Genomic DNA, 22,812 nt, shown 5'->3' on the forward strand with positions numbered 1-22,812 from the left:
TGTTAAATAATACTCGAAAAATTGTACCACAATCCAACTTTTAGGGCATATATGGTAAGTGTAAATGAAGGAAATCTCACCGAGGTGCTATTATATAAGACTGTGAACAATGGAGGTTGTGGAGTACAGTAAACGGTCCATGTACTGCATTAGTCTTGGTTTGTTTAAGACAGTAGTAAGGTTACGCCGGTTTAGCAATACCTACGCCAAGTTTAGGGGCGGCGGTGGTGGGGTGGGGGGTGAGGGAAGGACCTTAAATATAGCGAGAAGAGCGTGCATGGGCGGGGGTGATGTAGGGAGTGGGAACACGCACACGGCAGCTGTCGACCAAGCCAGCCAGGGCAACGTTTGCTAGGCGAGGCAGTCCAGTATACCTCATTTTTCTCCCGTGGAGGAAGTGACTCCTGGACCCTGCCTATCTTCCTCCATGAAAACAACCCATCAACTTTTGCCTTTATCTCGGGACGGAGTGCCACGACTGTGCCCTTGCTGACCATGGAAAGTAAGTCAGTAACTTTGACGTACATTGTACTTTATGAGCCTCAGTATTAACTGAGCTGAGGTTTAGTTTTGGACGGGGACGCTGCATTCTGTGTTGAGAGCGTCCCTCTCGTATCCGCATAATTACGTGTCTTTACTGAAGCTCACCAAAAGTGTGTGATTTTTTAACTCTCAGACGACGCAATTTTCTAGCAAATGACGCAGGAAAAATGAGTATTCCATTGCGTGAAAGACGAAGAAAAAAGCAGACCAAACTCAAATAACGAGCACTGCCTTTGTTAGAATCGGGACGCCGAGAAGAGTGGTGGATGGTTACCATGACAACGAGACGCCGACTCTGTGACGTCACCGATGATTACCATGACAACGAGACGCCGGCTCTGTGACGTCACCAATGGTCACCATGACAACAAGACGCCGATCTAGTGACGTCACTACCTAATCACCATGGTAACGAGATGCTAGGGCAGTGACGTCATCAATGGTCACCGTGACAACGAGAAACCAACTTAGTGACGTCAGCATAGCAACGAGATGCTCAGTGACGTCACCAATAGTAACTATGGCAACGAGACGCCAGCTTAGTGACGTCATCACCGACCAAAACATTTCACCAAGTGTTCAAAATGGCGACGGGCCTCCACCTGGAGCAGTACCTGGAGAGTAAGATGGGCATTTTCCCGCCTCTCTCCCCGACTCCCTCATTCAATGTCACTAGTGGACATTTATCACTTGGTGCTGATTTAGGTTTTTTATTCTGTCTGTCCAGGACATAAACAGTAACTAAGTATTAAGTGTTTGCGCGGGAAATGCATACTCCAGTACCTATCATTCGCTGTGTAAGCTGTATTTGTAAGCTAAGCTTAGGGTAAGCTGGGGCTGGTATGGTCATGTCACAGTATGATGGTAATTATATGTGGCTCTCTGCCAAAAGTTGCCAGCTGAGCTGCTCAAATCTGCCGCAAAGTGCTTTCATATGTAGCTTGTTCTTGCTCCAAATGTTTCACTGAAATATTCTTTATTGTAACGGCACCTAAGTAACACACTAAATATAACTCATTTTCAGTTTGAGTCATTCTTGCAAAAATATTTCACTTTTCTCATGATCTTTGTAGTGACACCCCTCAAGGAAGGTTCCTTGATGTTGGTGAGGGGCTCTTGATTTAGGGAATTGGATCTGTGCTCCAGTTCCCCGAATTAAGCCTGAATGCCTTCCACATCCCCCCCAGGCGCTGTATAATCCTCCGGGTTTAGCGCTTCCCCTTGATTATAATAATAATTTGCAGTGACATCTACACAGTATATCTTCAGCAAAGAAAAATGAAAATTCGTTCTGAGCAATTCCTAGCAAAACATTATTTACTGTTAAGATGTTAATGTGATGGTAGTCACAGTAGTGTTGTGACTGCTGGGAAAGTTTACCTGGGTGTTAGTCGACTGGTGTGGGTAGCATCCTGGGGGACAAGATTTAAGGACCCCAGTGAAAATAAGATACACTGACTTGCTTGGGTTATCCTGGGTGGCTATCCCTAAGGGGTTAAAAATCTGAACAAAATTTTATCTGCCATTCCCCATGAGCTGTATGATCTCAATGGGTTCAGCACTTCTTTGTGATTATAATAATAATAATTCCTCCCATATCACCATCTAAACTCCAGTTTGTGCTGTAATATTAGACCAAGGCATGACATTCTAACACAGCAGAAGGTTATGTAAAGCTCAGATGTGGTAAACATTTTTCACATTCAGAATATATTATTTTAGAGCATATAAATCCATAATAATTTGTAACACTATATGTAACAAACCTGAATGAATTTTATCTTAGCCATACGAAACCTAGCCTAATACTACACCAGTACTGAACAGTAGAAATTCTTTCTCTTGATTATCTTAGTAGATTTAGCTATCTTTTATAGTCTCTTTCCTGATAATGTCACTGGAGATAAGTGTAACATGAATGATGTACTATTTATATATTCAGCAAGTATCCAGTTGGTAAGCAGATGAAAGATCATGCTATCAACTTGCCTTGTGTTAATTGACCCATGAATTTGATTCTTCACATATATGAAGTAATTATTATTAGCCAGTTACTAATGGCATCTCTCTCATACTATACTGTAAATTATAGCCTAATAAAAGGTAAATTCTGAGATTACATAACCAGTAGAAATAGTTTCACCAGGATTCATTTACATATATCTTTCATACCTTACATGTCAGTTTCAGGTAGAAAGGTTATCTAGGCTTGTTCTGGTTTTGCATATCTTTTTTTTTTTTTTAGCAAACCGGCCATATCCTACTGAGGTAGGGTGACCTGAAAAGAAAAGCAAAAGTGTTTCTTATTAAATTTAATAATTTATTTAGGAGAAGGGGTTACTAGCCACTTGCTCCCTGTGTATTTGTCACCTCTTACGACATGCATGGCTTATGGAGGAAGAATTCTTCTCCACTTCTCCATGGATACCCTTGTCAATTAATATTTCACCCAATGTTCTGAGCTTCTGTACTTATGTTTCTACATGTCAGTACTTTAATCATATTTAATTTGTATGGTACAATTTTAATTATGAGGATCTGTTTTTCGGATATGACTCCTTTACACATTTGTTCAATGATAATTTAGCTGTAAGAAAGGGTGCAGTATATAATCATTATCAGTAATTTGTAATAAAATATTGAGTAGCTGTAAATACTGAATTTTGTTATTGATTACATATTTATCTACTTCAGGCTTAGAAAATCTACCAACAGAATTGCAGCGGAATTTTAATTTAATGAGAGATTTAGATCAGCGTTCACAAGATGTCATGCGAAATATTGATCAGGTGAGTAGTATGCTAGTATATACAGTTTATTCTCCTAGTTCTCTAATACCTTATGTAGCATTGTAGAATATTAATATTTATTTATTACAAATACAGTGGAACCTCGGTTTTCGTGATTAATTCATTCCAGAAAGTCTGACGAAACCAAATTGTATGAAAACTGAAGCAATATTTTCCATAAGAAATAATGTAAATCAAATTAATCTGTTCCAGACACCCAAAAATATTAACAAAAAAATACATTTTATAGAGAATAACTATAGGTTTTGGAGGGGAAATCCCCTTCCATAAGGACTTAGGTATCAAGGCCCTAGCCGGGGTTACTTCCCTTCTTTGTCTTTTACTGGCACTAGGACCAGCTTGACAAGGCATAGTCAATGAACATTTTGCAGACATGGCTTGCAACAGCTTTATTAGGGTGATATTTCTCCACAAAACTTTGCAACTCACTCCACTTTGCACATGTGCTCTGAAGCAATTCCTCAGCTGTGATCTGTTGCTGTTCCAGTTGAAGGTGTTGCAGCTCTTCAGTGGTTAGCTCTTCCCTGTGGTTGTCCACCAACTCTTCCACATCCTGGCCACACATCCAACCATCATGTTTCTCACCATTATCAAAGGGCTGGCACTCTCAACTTTCTTTGGCCCCATGGTGGCTTATTTAGCAGTTGCACTCAATGAACAAGCACAAAAAATAATAGATTATTATGAAATGTTTCGGCTGAATGCGCGGGTTGATGCTCACTCAATGATAAACAAAGGCAGACTGCGTCTCTCGGCGCTTGAGTGGCCGAGTGATGCGGTGGGCAGGTGGATGCGTTCAGTATGGACTCGTCAACTCTACAAAAACTGAGGTGATGATACAAAAACTGGGACAAAATTTTGACAGAAAAAGTCGTCGAAAACCAAATCATACGAAAACTGAGGTTCCACTGTATTTAGTATTGGAATAAAATTAAAGCACTAGTATGATGTTAATCCAAACATTTGCATTTTCTAATATCAAAGAGATAAATTGTATTTTGATTTGTGTGATACACACAGGGCTGGATTAAGAAGTCTCCGGGCCCTAGGCTATTCAGATTGGTGGGGTCCCTTTGAGTTACAGGTAAGCGAAGTGACCCCTTCCAGCTTCGGGGGGGGGGGTCGGTGTGAGCCTGTTTAAGGTCTAATTGAATACATTCTGGCTATTTAGATTAAATTTAATAGGGAAAGTACATCAAGACAACCAAAACCATTTACCAACAGCCATTATAACTATCTTGTTAAATCATGCATTCTAAAGAGAATAAACTCAAGACAGCATAGTATTACTAGATTAGGCTATTAAAGTAGTGACCATGTACCTATTATATTCAGCATAACCACTACAGCACTATTATTCCCTTTATAAATCACTGACCATTATTGTTATCATTGCATCATGCATAAGACTATCAAATCATATAAACTCAAGAAAGTAAAGAATTGTTTATATTCACAGGCACTTCTTAAATAAACTTTTTTCTGGATTTCATATTGGCAAAATCATCAATTATATTCTGAAAATCAATATTTCTTGTTAGATCAGACTCAATGGTCAACAAGGCTAGGTTACACAATTTGTCTTGTCTCATTGTTGAACGGAGCTGGTTTTTCACTCTTTTTCAAAACAGAAAATGAACGTTCTATTTCACAGTTAGTAGCTGGAAATGTTAGGTAAAGGCGATACACTATGTCAACATTAGGGAAGGTTTCTGAGAGACCTGCATTTCTTAAATGTTTCAAAGAAGCTGAGGGCGCACATTTTTCAGGTGGAGCTTTAATCTGATTCATATACCCAGAAAAATGAACTATTTCTTCAACAAATGCATCCTGAACATCTGCTGAAAGGTGTTGTTGCAACTTTAATGCAGCTTCTCTCAATTCTGCATCTGGCATAGTAGTAATTTTGAACAGAAATCCAAACTTGTCATTGAGATTCTGCTAGATTTATTTTCTTTTCACCAATTCTGTAATCAGTGAATCCAGAATGACGAAGTATGTAGCTGTCTTACATTTCTGCCTTGGTAGCAACACAATTTCATTGTCTGGCTCTTCAAAATTGTGTTTCCTCTTCCTTGACCGCTGATGATCAGCCCGGTAACTGTAGTCTTTCACCAGCAGTTTAGCTTTCTCTTCAAACATTTCAAAAGCTTCATCATTGCGAAGTGAGTTTACAAATTCCACTAAGCCTGCATAGAGGTTAGCACAAGTAGCCATTTCAATTTAAATTTTCTGAAGTGTCTTGTTCGTGGCATTTAACCGTTCCAGTATACAGTCCCAAAGCACACAGAGTAAGGCCAATTCAAAATCTTCCAATTTTGATGCTAAGCTGGCTGCTTCGCTTCTTGTAGTTGCTGTCTGGTCTTCATCCTCTGCTATTTGGATCAAAGCAGAACGTATTTCAGCAAAGCTGTCTTTCAAAGCATGTGTTGCATCATGCTGCGCTGACCACCTTGTTGTTGATAATGATTTGATGACATCTCCATGAATGGTTGACTTGAGTATACTCCACCGATGTGTTGAAGCAGAGAAAAAATTAAAGAGTGCTTGTAAAAGTCCAAAAAATGAAACTGCAGCGACACAACACTCCGCAGCACATGACCCAACAAGATTAAGAGAATGTGCTGAGCAGGGCACATATTCAGCAAGTGGGTTGATTTGCTTGATACGGGCTTGCAATCCATTATATTTACCCGACATGTTACTTGCATTGTCGTAGCTCTGGCCACGGCAATCCATAATAGAGAGATCATGTTCAAGCAGAGTATCCAGTACTACATTCATCATTGTTTCTCCATCATGGCCTGAAAGAGGAATGAATTTTATAAAGCGCTCTACAGGCTTACCACTGGAGTCGACAAAGCGAACAATGAATGTCAATTGATCTGTATGTGAAATATCTGGTGTTGAATCTACACTTATTGCAAAGTATTTTGCAGTTTTCACAGCTGCTATGATGTTATTGAGGACCTTCTTAGTCATTAGTTCAATAAATTCATTGCATATAGTAAATGACATGTAAGATACAGTGCCTCTTCCTGCATTCCCAAGGCGTGACACATGATTTGCTAAGAATGGATCGAATTGTGCTAACAGTTCTATGATCCCTAGGAAATTGCCATTGTTTTCCGAACCAAAAACCTCATTTTCTCCACGGAAAGCAAGTCCTCTTAGAGCTAAGAATTTTACAACAGCAACAACTCTTTCTAGAACTTTTCTCCAATAAGTGCGCTCTTTTTCAGTTTGATTTTCCAAATGAGAATCCAATAAGCCTTTTTTCTGTGCACGAAATACACTGGCTAAAATGTAGCTCCTGTGAGTGGTACTGTTTTCATGTTCCTCGAAACGCTTGGAATTTTTCCAGTCATTGAACCCCTGCGTGAAGGTATTTTCTTTGGTAGAAAATAGCTTGCATGCTGAACAGTACACTTTTCCTGAGCTTTCAGAGTATACCATCCATGATCTTTTCACAGTTTCTGAATTTGCAAGCTTCCTATAAAACATAGATGACTTTAAACAACGACGACTTCCATCATCATAAATCCTTGCTGATTTCCTAAAGTCAATGTTCAGAGTTTGACTGAAGTTTTCTGCAATGAAAGCATTACGTAGAGAATCTGGGATTACATTTGGCCATGAGGCAGGATCTTTTAAGACAAATCCTGTGGATGAAATGTCCGTTGAGACATTGAGAGGAGACACAAAAGAAGTAGATGCCGGCTGAGAAATAATGGAGGGAGGGCTTCCTGTATGATCTGACATATCTGCAGATTCAACTGTACTGGTAACGTCAGAAACTGTTTTCGTGAGCATGTCTGTGATCTTTCTGCAGCTTCCTACATCTTTCTTTTTCTGTTCTTCTTGAATTTTCTTCTTTCTTTTCTGTGACCCACTCGCATAAGAACGTCCAACATCACGTTCACGAGATGCCATAATGAGGATGTATCACTGTCTGTAATCATGCAAATACAAATTTTTCATTATCAATTATTATTAATTTCTTAATTATTATTAAAAAAAATTTTCTGTCAATTGGGGGATATGGCCCTTGTAGCCCCTTTTCCTCTGGCTGCTCATCTAAAAATTCAAAACGTTACCAGAAAGGAGTCATATACAGAACTTTTACCATAGATTAGGTTAGTGATTTGGGCTACGAATATTTTACTAATTCATCCTCCTTGATCTCCAATTTACTTAAACAGAAATCATACTGAGTCCAAGAACAATGCACAATGGTATTTATATTACCATTTTCATAACTAAACTAATCATTATGTTTTGCATGATATATGGCCTACCACCATAGATAAGGACATGAGAATTAAAGAATGCAGGGACAATTTTCAGTTTCACCCAACCAACAATTTTCTGATGTGGCTTTTGTGTTTCTGGGGAAATATGTAGTAAATTAATTGATGTTCTACATCACTTCCGTTGCAACTTGAAAACTAAGCATTTGCGACGGAAGTGATGTAGAACATCAATCAATTGAGATCTGTTACTGAAATGATAAAGACTTAAAGACAGGACAAAGTGCTTTTAAAACCTACAAACGGAAGTCAGTTTGCATTTTTAGGTTTTTCTTTATAGTTTTTTTACCAAAAATGCATCTTTACTGGTCCATGCGTCTTTACTGGTCAAGTAACCCTATCAGGTACCTCCCTTAACATTTAAAGGCGAAAACAAACATTTATCCATACACATCAATGTCTATCAACAACACTTCAGTTAATTTGTCACAGTACAAGTCTAGATAACATGTAATTACTACAGAAAATTGGAGAGGAATCTCCCATACTCGCCCATTAGCGGGAAAACACAGCTGTTCTGATGTAAACAAAGGCGTGTTGAGTGTTGCCATCTATGGTTAGGTTTATTTATTTTTATTATATTTTATTTCATTATTTATTTTTGTTTTGATTAATTTTTAAAAATCAATTTTACTCTCCAAACACTTGAACTTTTTAGGTAGGGACCCCTTTGCACTTGCACCATGTGCGCAGTCTTGGATGAGCCCCTGAACCCCTTGGACCGCGGGGCCCCCAAATGCGCGGGGCTCTAGGCAAATGCCTCGTTTGCCTATGCGGTAATCCGGCCCTGGATACACAGTACAGATACATATATGAAACTGAAAAAAAAAATCATACACATGCATAAATTGAATATCTAATTTATACTTCAGTTAAAGATTTTCATTATATTATACATATAATCTTATACCTCCAGATCTCTGATGAATACCTGAGTACAGTAAAAGGCCTGAGTCCTGAGAAGCGGTCAGAGCAGATGAGCAAGATCCAGAAAATGTTTAATCGAGCGAAGGAATACAGTGATGATAAAGTTCAGCTAGCTATTCAGACGTATGAATTAGTAAGTTCCTTTTAACAGTTTAAAACATTTGATCAATTTTGCATAATATGCCGTGAGTTACTGTAATAAGCATAAAGTGCCCATTTTGTTTCCTAGGTTTTTTTTTTTTTTTTCAACAAGTCGGCTGTCTCCCACCGAGGCAGGGTGACCCAAAAAAAGAAAGAAAATCCCCAAAACGAAAATACTTTCATCATCATTCAACACTTTCACCACACTCACACATTATCACTGTTTTTCCAGAGGTGCTCAGAATACAACAGTTAATAAGCATATACGTATAAAGATACACAACATATCCCTCTAAACTGCCAATATCCCAAACCCCTCCTTTAAAGTGCAGGCATTGCACTTCCCATTTCCAGGACTCAAGCCCGACTATATGAAAATAACCGGTTTCCCTGAATCCCTTCACTAAATATTACCCTGCTCACACTCCAACAGATCGTCAGGTCCCAAGTACCATTCGTCTCCATTCACTCCTATCTAACACGCTCACGTACGCCTGCTGGAAGTCCAAGCCCCTCGCCCACAAAACCTCCTTTACCCCCTCTCTCCAACTCCTTCGAGGACGACCCCTACCCCGCCTTCCTTCCCCTATAGATTTATATGCTTTCCATGTCATTCTACTTTGATCCATTCTCTCTAAATGACCAAACCACCTCAACAACCCTTCTTCTGCCCTCTGACTAATACTTTTATTAACTCCACACCTTTTCCTAATTTCCACACTCCGAATTTTCTGCATAATATTTACACCACACATTGCCCTTAGACAGGACATCTCCACTGCCTCCAACTGTTTCCTCGCTGCTGCATTTACCACCCAAGCTTCACACCCATATAAGAGTGCTGGTACTACTATACTTTCATACATTCCCTTCTTTGCCTCCATAGATAACGTTTTTTGACTCCACATATACCTCAACGCACCACTCACCTTTTTTTCCTCATCAATTCTTCCTCATCAATTCTATGATTAACCTCATCCTTCATAAATCCATCTGCCGACACGTCAACTCCCAAGTATCTGAAAACATTCACTTCTTCCATACTCCTCCTCCCCAATTTGATATCCAATTTTTCTTTATCTAAATCATTTGATACCCTCATCACCTTACTCTTTTCTATGTTCACTTTCAACTTTCTACCTTTACACACATTCCCAGACTCATCTACTAACCTTCGCAATTTTTCTTTAGAATCTCCCATAAGCACAGTATCATCAGCAAAAAATAACTGTGTCAATTTCCTAGGTGTATGTGTCCCATATCAAGACCTGCTTGACTTCATTATTTTATTTTTACAACTTTTTTCCTCCAAGGTAAGGTAAGGTGACCAAAAGAATCATACACTATTAACAAATTATTCTCAGAGAATCTGAGTAATCTCACCTTATTTTTTACAGGTCGACAAACACATACGTAGATTAGACTCGGACCTTGCAAAGTTTGAAGCGGAAATTAAGGAGAAAGCTCTCAATAATAATAAAAAAGAAGAGGAAACAAACAGTAAGAAAAGTAAGTTGCATGTTGCTCTGACAGCTATAACATTATTGCAGATTAGTGCCACAGTAAAGAAATAGAAGTCACTTAATGTTTGTAAGACAAAATCTTTACAGTAAACAGAGCACAGTAATAAATGCAGTAATTCTTAGTTAAATAAATGGCCAAAACACTAATAAAAATAAAAGCAACCCTTTCCATATTATGAAGATGGATCAGAATTTGTAATATAGACTACATGCATGTCATTGAAAGATACATTAACAGTTTTATTTTGTATGTTAAGGAAGAAGAAATGAGGATAGTTTATAGTTAATAATTAATGTATTATTATATTACAGTATATAAATGTAAAACTATGTAATGAACCTGAATAAATTTTATGTTAACCATACAAAATTTAACCTAACGTTACACCAGTACTGAGCAGGAGTTGTCATTAGAAAATGCAAATGTCTTGATTAACAACATACTAGTACTTCAATTTTATTCCAATACTAAATACATACTTAAAATAAATAAATATTAGTATTTTACAATACTACATAAGGTATCACAGAACTGGGAGAATAAACTGTATATACTAGCATACTAGTACTTGGTTGATCAGTATTTCGCATGACACCTTGTGAACACTGATCTAAGTCTCATTAAATAAAAATTTCTGCTGCAATTCTATTGGTAGATTTTCTGAGCCTGAAGTAGATAAATAAGTAATCAATAACAAAAGTCAGTGTTTGAGAACTTTTAAATATATTTCAGTCTGTTTCAGGTCATTATAAAGTCCCTTGTTTAAATTTTCTCTGGAAATTGTGAGGTAGTTGGTAATTTTTTAGGTCATAGTATTGACTTTAAGTATTATGCAGTATGTACTTGTATTTGTGTTTAAATTTATTTGCTTAAAAATATAGTTTCCACTTCATTAATTTTATTTTATTATCATTATTATTATTAGTTATTATTATTGCACTTTCACTATTATTTACTGTTGCTCTTGTGATACAGAAAACTTAAATGGTTAATTTGTTTACAGAGGGAAGAAAGAAAAAAGAAGAAAAGGGTAAAAATAAGAGGAAAGGCGGGAACCTGTCTGATGAAGAAGAACAAGCGCCAAAAACAGGACGCAAGAAACAAAAGAAAAAACTTGAAACAGATTCTGCAATTGCATCTGTTCTTCCTGGCTTGTCAATTGCACATCCTTCTGATGTTTTGGATATGCCAGTAGATCCTAATGAACCTACATACTGCTTATGCCATCAGGTATCCTATGGGGAGATGATTGCCTGTGATAAAATGGATGTAAGTATATTGTCAGTGATATTTATCATGTATAATCAGCCTTTTATCCTTTTGGTTATCTCATATGAGCTGATGGATGATTTCTGTGGCATATGTTTGATTTATAAATGTTAATCTTCACTAGGATCATTTAAACGAAATTGTTTGATGTATGAGCATTAGTGCCCATGATGTTTGGATAATGTTTTCTGTAACTAGTTGTTTGATACATAGTAAAATAACAGAAACTTATGGGTACTTTTTTTAATTGTTCAAAACCGTTGAGCACATGGTAGAGAAGTGGGTGTGATTAATTCTTCTGACATTGTTTCGTACCTAATGTATGTAATAGCCAGGCATCAGCCAATATTGTAATAGTTCTTAGGATTCACTGGCCAAAGCAAGTGGCCCAGATTTGCTGTCATGCTTGAACATGAATCTTCTCCAAAATTCACTCATGTCAGGTTTACATGTTGAAGAACTTTTTCATCTTAACTGCTAGGATGATATTGATGTTTGGTCTATAATTTCCTGAATTTTTTCTAACAAAGTTACAACCTATTTTAAAGTTATCCAAAATCTATAAACTGATTTTGTTTTTTTCAACAAACTGGCCGTATCCCACCAAGGCAGGGTGGCCCAAAAAGAAAGACGAAAGTTTCTCTTTTTAAATTCAGTAATTTATACAGGAGAAGGGGTTACTTTACCCTTGCTCCTGGCTTTTTAGTCGCCTCTTAGGACACGCATGGCTTATGGAGGAAGAATTCTGTTCCACTTCCCCATGGAGAATAAACTGATTTATGCAGATAAAAATTTTGATAACAGCCCTGGTATTCAGTGGGGCAGTTTAGTTTGTTTAGATGTTGAGAAACTATTTTGCCTTAGATGTTGAAAAACTGTTTGCCTAAGCTGGGTCACTAGGTGGTGAGGGTCCCTCTGAAGCTAGGCTACTTTACATGACCTAGCTTCAGAAGGATCCCGTCTGAAGCTGAGGTATTGTGTGGTGGGGTCTCTCTGAAGTTGGGTCTTTTATGTGGTGGGGACCCCTCCTGAAACTGGATCAGTTTATGTGATGGGGGCCTCTGAAGCCAAGTCATTTTGTGGTGGGGGGTCCCTCTGAAGCTTGGTTATTTTGTGGTGGGGTCTCTTTGAAGCTAGGTCAATATATGATGGGGTCCATCTGAAGCCAAGTCACTACATGATGGGGTATCTGCAAAGCTGGATTGTTTTGTGGTGGAGTACCCATGAGACCAGGTTATTTTATGTAGTAGGGTCACTGCCTAGCAGGGGCTTCTCTATGCTGGGTCACTACTTAGTGAGGTTCCTCTGAAGCTTGGCCACTTCATGTGGTTGAGGAATTTTGTGATTGTGCCTGGGAGGCAACTGTCTCCCAAGCACAACCCATAGACAAAGATGCCATGTTTGATTTTTAAACATCTTCAGGTTATTTCCTTTTTCATCAATCTCATTACTTTATAACACCAACAGGTTTTTGCTTATTACAGCTAAACAATACAATAAGTGATAGGAAGCCATATCTTAATAGTGCATTTCTTAAGTAAATTTTTTAATAGCAAATATCCTAGTGATATGTTTGGTTGCTTGTGAGTCTCCTAAGTGGAATCCCAAGTTTGATATTGTACTCCTTGAATTTTAAATCATTACGTTCATGGCACTGATGTTTCGGTTTACGAGAATTCATTGCTTACGTGTCTTTCTAAACCAACGACAATTCATGAAAAGTTAAGTGATTTGTTTAATTAAATGTGACTTTGGAAAATACAGTGTGCTGATTCATAAATTTTTATTTTAGTGAAGCACTTCAGATGAAAACTAGTCTACTGTTGCAAATTTACAAGCCCCTTCTGTTGTTTCTCTTCCTTTCTCGGAGCATGTATTGCTAAACCTAGAATGAAATGCTATATTCCTATTTTTTAAATTTCACATTACTCTTATATTCATAATGCTGAATGACCCATATGAGTTTAGCAATTTTTTGTGAATATACTAATACACTGGAACCTTTGTATGCAACCTTAATTCATTCCAGAAGGCTGTTCAAGTGCTACTCCGTTTGAGTATCAAACAAGTTCTTCCCAACCAATTTTCTGTTTGGTTGGCTGTTATCACTAATTGTCGTAGGCCCCATGGTGACTTGTTTATACAAATGATACAAAAAAAAAAAAATGCAAAGAAACACGAAATAGTTTACAGCGAACTTCTGGCAGGTCGTATTTGCTTGGTTGAGTGCTGAGCTTTGGTCGAGGAGGGTGCTGGTCGTACACCGAGGTTCCACTGTACTTTTTTTTTTTAACACGTCGGCCATTTCCTGCCGAGGCAGGGTGACCCAAACTTCAGCAGTTTCTCACTAAAATAGGGGTGACTCAAAGAAAGAAACCTGATGTAAGTCATGTCTTATTAAATCTTTCTCTTATAACTAATATTGAATGTTTCTGTTTCAGTGTCCCATCGAGTGGTTCCATTTTGCCTGTGTGGGCTTGACTACAAAACCAAAGGGAAAGTGGTACTGTCCAAAGTGCTCAACAGAAAGAAAGAAGAAGTAATATTATATATATTATTTGTATGATGTTCTATTTTTTCAGAGAATATTTGATTAATGTTATTTGTTACATAGGTATATAGCTGGTGAGGATTATATATGAATTATGAACAAAATACAAAAATTTTGTTAGAATAGACTTTTTTTTTATTATAATGTGCTGAAAGTATCTCATGAAATTTTTTTTTTTTTTTACTATTCTATTCCTTTTGTACAGCATGTTTACATATACAGTGGACCCCCGCATATCGACCTTAATCCGTGCAAGAGGGCTGGTTGTTATGCGAAATGTTCGGTATGCGAATGAATTTTCCCCATAAGAAATAATGGAAATCAAATTAATCCGTGCAAGACACCCAAAAGTATGAAAAAAAAAATTTTACCACATGAAATATACATTTTCCTACACACAAAGAGAAGGATACATGCACAATAGTAGAGTAGTACATGCACAATATATATTGTGCATGTACTACTCTACTAAATGAAGAATAAATGACACTTACCTTTATTGAAGATGCAGCAATGACTGATGAGACACTGTGTCCTGGGAGTGCCTTTTCCTCCTGAGTACTGTAGGTCCTGTTTGGCATTTTCTTCCAGAACAGGCCTTATCACACTGTGTATGCCACTACGATTCTTAAATCTCTCAAACCAACCTTTGCTGGCTTTAAATTCACCAATATGAGCACTAGTTCCAGGCATTTTTCCCTGTTCACCTGGGTGTTAGTCGACTGGTGTGGGTTGCATCCTGGGAGACAAGATTAAGGACCCCAATGGAAATAAGTTAGACAGTCTTCGATGACACTGACTTTTTTGGGTTATCCTGGGTGGCAAATCCTCTGGGGTTAATTGTTTCTTGGTATTCTCAATAAGCCACACCAACAACGGTGCTACAGCAGCAGCAGCAGCTGACAGTGGTACAGCAGCAACAGACGATGCTACAGCAGCAACAGACGATGCTACAGCAGCAGCAGACGATGCTACAGCAGCAACAGACGATGCTACAGCAGCAGCAGACGATGCTACAGCAGCAACAGACGATGCTACAGCAGCAGCAGACGATGCTACAGCAGCAACAGACGATGCTACAGCAGCAGCAGACGATGCTACAGCAGCAACAGACGATGCTACAGCAGCAGCAGACGATGCTACAACAGCAGCAGACGATGCTACAGCAGCAGCAGACGATGCTACAGCAGCAACAGACGATGCTACAGCAGCAGCAGACGATGCTACAGCAGCAGCAGACGATGCTACAGCAGCAGCAGACGATGCTACAGCAGCAGCAGACGGTACTACAGCAGCAGCAGCAGCTGACGGTGGTACAACAGCAGCAGCAGCTGACGGTGGTACAACAGCAGCAGCAGCTGACAGTGCAGCAGCAGCTGACAGTACAGCAGCAGCAGCAGCTGTACCACCAATAGTAGCGATGGTTGATTGGGGTTTATTATACAACCTGGCCAGCTCGGAGACACGCACTCCACTTTCATACTTATCAATGATCTTTTTCTTCATCTCTATAGTAATTCTCACCCTTATTGCTGTAGGGTTGGCACTAGAAGCTTTCTTGGGGCCCATGGTCACTTATTTTCCAGAAAAAATCACCAAAAACACTAATAATACGAAATGTTCCGACTGTATGCTTGGATGTTACCGCGGAGGCTGGCTGATAAACAATGCCACCGGCGGAACATGTGAGCGTGGCTCAGGCCGCACATTGGACGCGTCTCGGACGAAGGGCAGTGAGCGGGTTTTTGGGTGGTATGCGAGGCAAAATTTTTGCGATCAAAGCGTCCGGTATGCGGATTGTACGGTATGCGATGCGTACGGTATGCGGGGGTCCACTGTATAGGCAAGTGTGATGGTGAGCTGATAGTCAAAAACACTTGCATGATGCTGTTTCTCGGGGCAGACATTTTTTCATATTAATATTTTATTGAATTCATTGATTAGTTTCCATGTTAGTATCTCACTTTATTTCTTGAATGATTGTTTCAGAACTCTTCTGTAGAACTAGAACATTGATGTATATATTATTTATTTTTAATTTTCCAGAGCAGTCACTTAAGAAATTGAAAACTGTTGATTACTTAATGTGTTTGTTCAACTCTTCTAACAAACATACAAGCTTTATATACTGAAGAAATATTACCATGGAAATGTTATAAAAATTATATAAAATTTTAAATGAAAGAAATGATAAAAATGTGTTTGTATGTGTCAGATAGATTTAGTCAGGAAGTCTTAAGTATGTGTTTGGGTGCAGGGTAACTATCCAAGTTCTAGACATTTTATTCTTAATTAATTTTAAAAAAAGACTAAAGTATTTGCTGTCTATATTAGAAATATTATAAACACATTTTACTAAATTTATAGATTTATGCATGTAACCTTCCACTACATTTCAGAAGCCATTTGGCTTAATCATACATACATATACACTGTTCTGTATTTTAGAAAACTAGAATTATAAAAAATGAAATATATTAAGAACTTGGTGAGGCTTCCAAAGCACTCTGCATCATTCCATTTTATTCATGATCTCAAGAAAAATGGAAGTACAGAATGGAGAAAATTATTGCTCATTTATTTTTATGGAGTAAAGTATGGTCTTTTACATTTTTTTTTATATCCTTATATAGTATTTTTTTTAAATACTTATGCAAGCAGGGTAATATTATGTGAAGGGATTCAGGGAAACCATTTTGCCGGACTTGAGTCCTGGAAGTGGGAAGTACATTGTCTGCACTTTTAAGGAGGGGTTTGGAATATTGGCTGATTGGAGTGACATCTCAACTGTCATATCTGGGTGCCTCTGCAAAGACGATGATATTGTGCGAATGATGGTGAAAGTGTTTCTTTTCTGGGTCACCCTGCCTTGATGAGAGATGGCCAACATGGTAAAAAAAAAAAACATCCCTTGAAGAGAGGTGCCTTGATGCTGGTGAAGGGCTCTTGATCTGAAGAATTGGATTATCTTATAATAAAAAAGAAGTGCTAAACCCATGAGGGTCATACAATACTGCACTGAAGAATTGTAATTACTCTCCAATTCCTTGAACTGAATCTTGATTACCTCCCACTTCCCTTATGACACTATATGGCAGTATCACATCCTATCTCAGGCCTGGTCTTGTGGCCAACAGGGAGTTCTTCCTATGCTTCTATATTATATTGACCAATATACATCTTTTTTTTTGTCTGTGTAAGTCACTGACAACTGACTCACAAACTCGTAATAATACGACAAAACAAACCACAGTATGGGTGGGGCTCGAACTCATGGCAAGAGAGTCATAAAACTCCAGCCCAGTGCATATGTCACTGGGCCACCTTGCTACAGTAAGATTCATCTGATTAGGTATATTTACACGCCATAATGAGGTTAGTATGGGTCCCACTGTGACCACAAATGCAAGCTTTTACAAGTGAATCTCCCACCAGGGTGGCTGTGACAAACTAGCTCAAGTTCTCTCAAAGCCATCATCATGACTCACATAACTGTAATAACACAGTGGCCTGGAGTTTTACAACTTGCTTGACGGGAGTTCAAGCTCCACTTGTACCACGGTTTGTTTCACTGACAACTATTATTTTAAACCCAACAAGTTCCTCCTTGTTTCCTATGGGCTTTCTGAAATTTCTCCCCTTGGTTTCTGGTTATCTTGGTATGCAACTGTTATGGCTTATGCCCTTTTGACAGCACTGTATGACCCTGGTGGGTTTAACACTTAGTTTGGATTATAATCATAATAATAATAATAATGCCTGTTTGAACACAGCTGGTGGCCACGTTGTCCATCTGATGCATTGGTATACTTCCCACTGGACCCTGACTTATGTTCTCTGTCTACACTGCATTTTATAATTTTCAGAACATTCTGTCATTTTGCATTGCCTGCTGTTACTGTATGGATCTTCTATTCTGATTCATCTGCGCTGTATGACCCTTGTAGGTTTAGCACTTCTTTTTTTTTATTATAAAAATTTTCTGATTTATCAGATCTTCAGAAATCCTAGGTCTACTCAGATTATTATCTCTTACAGAAATGTCAAAGCCTCTCTCAATGCTAAGTGCCTTAGCAAGTTAAATCTTCACAAGATTTTGTTAAATTTTTTCTGATGAGCTGGCAGATAAGACCTCCATTTAGCCTAGGCCTTGGTTAAACTCATTATGGGGACCCAGTGTACCTCTTTCTCTATTGCTTTCCTCTCCAGACTAGATACTACTGTTCATCATTAGAGTTCACATTGTTGGATATGTTTTAAAAGTTTTAAATATGTTTTGACTGATATACAGCCTCTCCTCACTTAACGACGGAGTTACGTTCCTAAGACAGGTAAACGAATTCGTCGCAAAGTGAGGAGCATACTATAATGGTAGTGGGTTTGTGTCAACCATCTTTGATATTGTTTTAATGTCAGCTTTGCACCATTTATAACATTTCTGGTATATTTTTAAATGTTTATACAGTAGTGTTCTGTATATTGTAATAAACAGAAGAAATCATCTCTAATATACATTATTTAGGTATGCATACTGGTCAGAAAGCCCGTCGTAAGTCTGAGTCATTGGTAAACGAGTACGTCGCTAAGTGAGGAGAGGCTGCATTTAACCACTTTCACTGTCAAAACTCCTGCTCTCAAACTTACTCTCAGTATCGAAGAATTTAAAAAAAAATATCTCGTGAAATGATAGAATCTTTTTCCGAAGGTAATGAAACCAAAAGTACGAAATTTGATGAAAAACTTATGGAATTACGCTTTCATAAAGTTAGCAGTCTTGGCAACATTTATGCATAGGCGATTTCTCCCACATTGTGCTCTAATTATGACAAATTCCATTGTTCCAGTCCACCAAACTTATAGCTATTTCACTAGTATTACTTCTATTCTATTGATCAAGTACAAGAAACTGCCCATTTACCTATTTCAACTACCCAATAAAGTGATCAGAAATTGGCAATTTGGCCAATCTCATACAAAATTCAGCAATTGTCAATTTGAAAATTGGGTCCAGAATAAACAATGTAGACATTCCTGACACTTAATAAACATTTCCTCTGTTCTTTAGTCATGTTTCCAGGCCCCTCTTATATTACGCTTGCTTTCATTTTGAATTCACACAAAAAAATAGAAGATTTAATGTTATGCAGACTACTGCATGATTGTAATAATTGTATAAATAATGTCAGTGCATTTCTAAATGTGCATAAGTCTGGCCAGTTGGATGTGTATTGGAAAAGTGACGTCATTTGTGTAATCTAGAATAGTATTGGTAAAAATTGAATGTTTCTGCTAATTTGAGCTCAATTTCAAGCTACTTTCAGTCCTGAAATTAATCAAAAATCATCTTTATTTCTGTAATATATCTTCCATTCTATCAAATGTGACCAAGAAACCCAGGATACAACCATACAAAAATACACCTCAAAGTCACTGTTTTAAACTAAAAACACCGTCACTTTTTTTTCTCATTATGCACTGCGTACTGCAAGATATTTTTATATGGGGCACACTTACTGTACAGACCCATTCCCTCATATCTAGGCCCAAATTATTGTTCACAGCTTAGCTGAGTGAGCTGAGCTCATGGCGTCACACTACGGTCCCGTTGTATCACAGCTTCAAAGCCGTGATACAACGGGACCGACAGTGAAAGGGTTAAGATTGTATGTACAGTGCTGCATGAACCTTGTAGGTTTAGCGCTTGGTTTTGATTATAATAATAATAGTAATACTAAGACTGTATGTAGGATAAAAGTCAACAGCATATATTATTATAATAAAAAAGAAGCGCTAAACCTACAAGGGTCATACAGAGCTGCCAGGCTGGGAAGGATGCAGGTAATGGGTAGCAAGAGGGAGAGGGATGATTATTAGGTCATGGAGTGCAGTGGGGCAGTGTATAGTGTAGGGGTGGAGGGTAGCAAGAGACTGAGGCAAATTATAATTATTATAATCAAAAAGAAGCGCTAAGCCACAAGGACTATACAGCGGAGACTGAGGCAGAAAGGGCCATGAGGAGTACTAGAGGCATCATCTTCAGAGTTTGTGCAGTAAATTAGCTGCTGTCAAAGTCAGTGAGAGAGTCTGGGTTAAAATAGGGTCCATCAGCAAGAAGGGAATTTAGAGTAAGGGAAGTTGAGCGGTGACGGCGTTGGAGGTAAATTCTGCGTGCTCATTGATAGAGTGGGCAGTCCAACAGAAGGTGGCTAACAGAAACTGGAACCTGACAATTCTCACAGAGTGGAATAGGGCACCTCTCCATGAGATACGCCCCTCAAGGAAGGTTCCTTGATGTTGGTGAGGGGCTCTTGATTTAGGGAATTGGATCTGTGCTCCAGTTCCCCGAATTAAGCCTGAATGCCTTCCACATCCCCCCCCAGGCGCTGTATAATCCTCCGGGTTTAGCGCTTTCCCCTTGATTATAATAATAATAATCCATGAGATACCCATGAGTAAGACGAGTGTGGCCGATGCGAAGACGGGAGAGAGTAGTCTCCCAACCTTGACACCGATACGAAGACGGCCCAAACCTCTACTCAGTTTAATAGAATGTAGTTTATTATAGAGCAGATCAGACCAATGTTGTTGCCAACAGATGCGAAGGTGGGTAGCAATTACAGCAAAATAGTCTGTGAATGGAACACCTCTACATGAAACTGGCAGGTCATGTACTGCTGACCGCACAGCAGTGTCTGCCTGTTCATTGCCCTGTATGTCACCATTACCAGGAACCCAACAAAAAAAAACAATATGTTTATCCTTGCTAGAGATATGGCGTAACCAAAGTTGGATACGAAGAGCCAGGGGATGAGGTGTATCAAATTTTTGTATAGCTTGTAAAACACTAATTAGGGAGTCTGCAGTGACCACAAATGGGAACACAGGCATAGATGCAATACGGGTAAGTGCTACAAGAATAGCATACAATTCAGCCGTAAAAATGCTAGCCGAGGATAATAAATGCCCTCGCACAATGCTGTCTGGAAGCACTGCTGCAAATCCGACACCGTCAGAAGACTTGGAACCATCAGTATACACTGCGATGGCATGAGAATGAGATCGGAGGTGAGAACAGAATGAAGTGCCGAGGTAGGGACCTCTAAGTCTAGGACAGCAAAAGAATTAGAGACAGGTGTGACTGTGAAAAGGATGACCACAGAGGAGGCTGCAGGAGTTGGGACCCCAAAGGAGGGGGGACATTTAGTAACTCGAGAATAAGAAATAAGGGAAAGTCTCCCTTGGAGGCATAGATGAGTGCCATAGCATATGGGATGCCTTCTGCCTCTTTGAGACAATGGATTTCATGCTCATTTAAGTAGACTTGAAAACGGCAAGAGTAAGATGGATGAGCCTCATGGCAATTAAGGCAAGAGGGAGGTAGACTACAAGATGCATTGGTATGGTCGTTGGCACCATACTCGGCCATGGACCTGCAATATTTTTCTGGATGATTAAAACGCCAGCAATTTCTATACTGTTGCGGTGTAGGGAATCACCTTTGAACTTGTAAACAGTGTCCCGCAATATATACAGAGGACAGAAGCACACAACAGTTAAAAGTTACACGAGCTACATTGCAAGGGTATCGTCTCCGCCTGCAGGCAGGGAGGAGATAAGTATCTACTTTAAGGATTGGGAGGTCTTGGAGTTCAAGCTGTTCCAGAATGTCATTGCCACATGTCTGGAAATTCTGTTGGACAATGGTATGGGGGTAAGTAGTAGGTTGGTAGACAGCAACCGCCCAGGGAGGTACTACCGTCCTGCCAAATGAGTGTAAAATGGAAACCTGTAATTGTTTTACGTGATGGTAGGATTGCTGGTGTCTTTTTCCTGTCTCATAAACATGCAAGATTTCAGGTGTGTCTTGTTACTTCTACTTACACTTAGGTCACACTACACATACATGTACAAGCATATATATATACACACACCCCTCTGGGTTTTCTTCTATTTTCTTTCTAGTTCTTGTTCTTGTTTATTTCCTCTTATCTCCATAGGGAAGTGGAATAGAATTCTTCCTCTGTGAGCCATGCGTGTTGTAAGAGGCGACTAAAATGCCGAGAGCAAGGGGCTAGTAACCCCTTCTCTTGTATAAATTACTAAATTTAAAAAGAGAAACTTTAGTTTTTCTTTTTGGGCCACCCTGCCTTGGTGGTATGCGGCCGTTTTGTTGAAAAAAAAAAAAATGGTATGGGGCAGAATGACAGTACCACTACAAGAATTAAGGGAATGATGTTTTTCAATAGTTACAGGAATAATATCAATAGTTGTAAGGAGAGAAAGATAGTGAGCTTGGTTAGCATTCTGGATAGTGTACCGCTCTTGAAAGCATGAAAGGATATATCTCTACCAACATGGCGTAGGAGCGCCTTGCCAATACCATGGTCAAAAAGATAGGCAGTAGAGGAAGTTGGTCATAGAGTAAAAAACTTAGTCCATTGTGTATTTTGAAAGATAGCGTGTAAAGGGAGTGCATGATGTGCCGGTCTTTACTGAGTAGAATGAGAAGGAAGTGAAGAAGTATCATTAGGTAATAGTCTTGGGCGTTTAGGTGTGGGATCAGAGTTGGTGCAGTATCAGTAAGGGGCCCAGGGGGAGCAGGTTCATGGATTTGGGGCTCCATGGTTATGTCACTTTTCTTTTTTTTTCTTTGTAGAAAAAGAAAGAAAAGAAAAAAAAGGGGGCAGGGGTGGGGGGAGAGCTCTTAGGAGGCAAAACAGGGCCATAAATCCCCCAC

General features: G+C 38.9%; 1 protein-coding gene across 6 annotated transcripts; it reads left to right on the top strand.

Annotated features, from left to right (window-relative positions):
* Positions 1-271: 271 nt before the first annotated feature.
* Ing5 (inhibitor of growth protein 5) lies at positions 272-16,683 on the top strand. 6 transcript variants are annotated; one of them, XM_070085729.1, is made up of 6 exons: positions 272-502; positions 3,238-3,332; positions 8,580-8,723; positions 10,129-10,240; positions 11,259-11,524; positions 13,966-16,683. In XM_070085729.1, exons 1-6 carry the CDS (start codon positions 496-498, stop codon positions 14,065-14,067), a joined length of 726 nt encoding a protein of 241 aa, XP_069941830.1. In that variant the 5' UTR covers positions 272-495; the 3' UTR covers positions 14,068-16,683. The 6 variants fall into 6 exon arrangements, with proteins under 6 accessions (XP_069941830.1, XP_069941831.1, XP_069941833.1 ...); XM_070085727.1 differs by lacking the exon at positions 272-502 and adding an exon at positions 601-1,236; XM_070085728.1 differs by lacking the exon at positions 272-502 and adding an exon at positions 616-1,164.
* Positions 16,684-22,812: the final 6,129 nt, after the last annotated feature.

Source organism: Cherax quadricarinatus, chromosome 17 (assembly GCF_038502225.1).
Source record: "Cherax quadricarinatus isolate ZL_2023a chromosome 17, ASM3850222v1, whole genome shotgun sequence".
In the NCBI taxonomy this organism is placed as follows: domain Eukaryota; kingdom Metazoa; phylum Arthropoda; class Malacostraca; order Decapoda; family Parastacidae; genus Cherax; species Cherax quadricarinatus.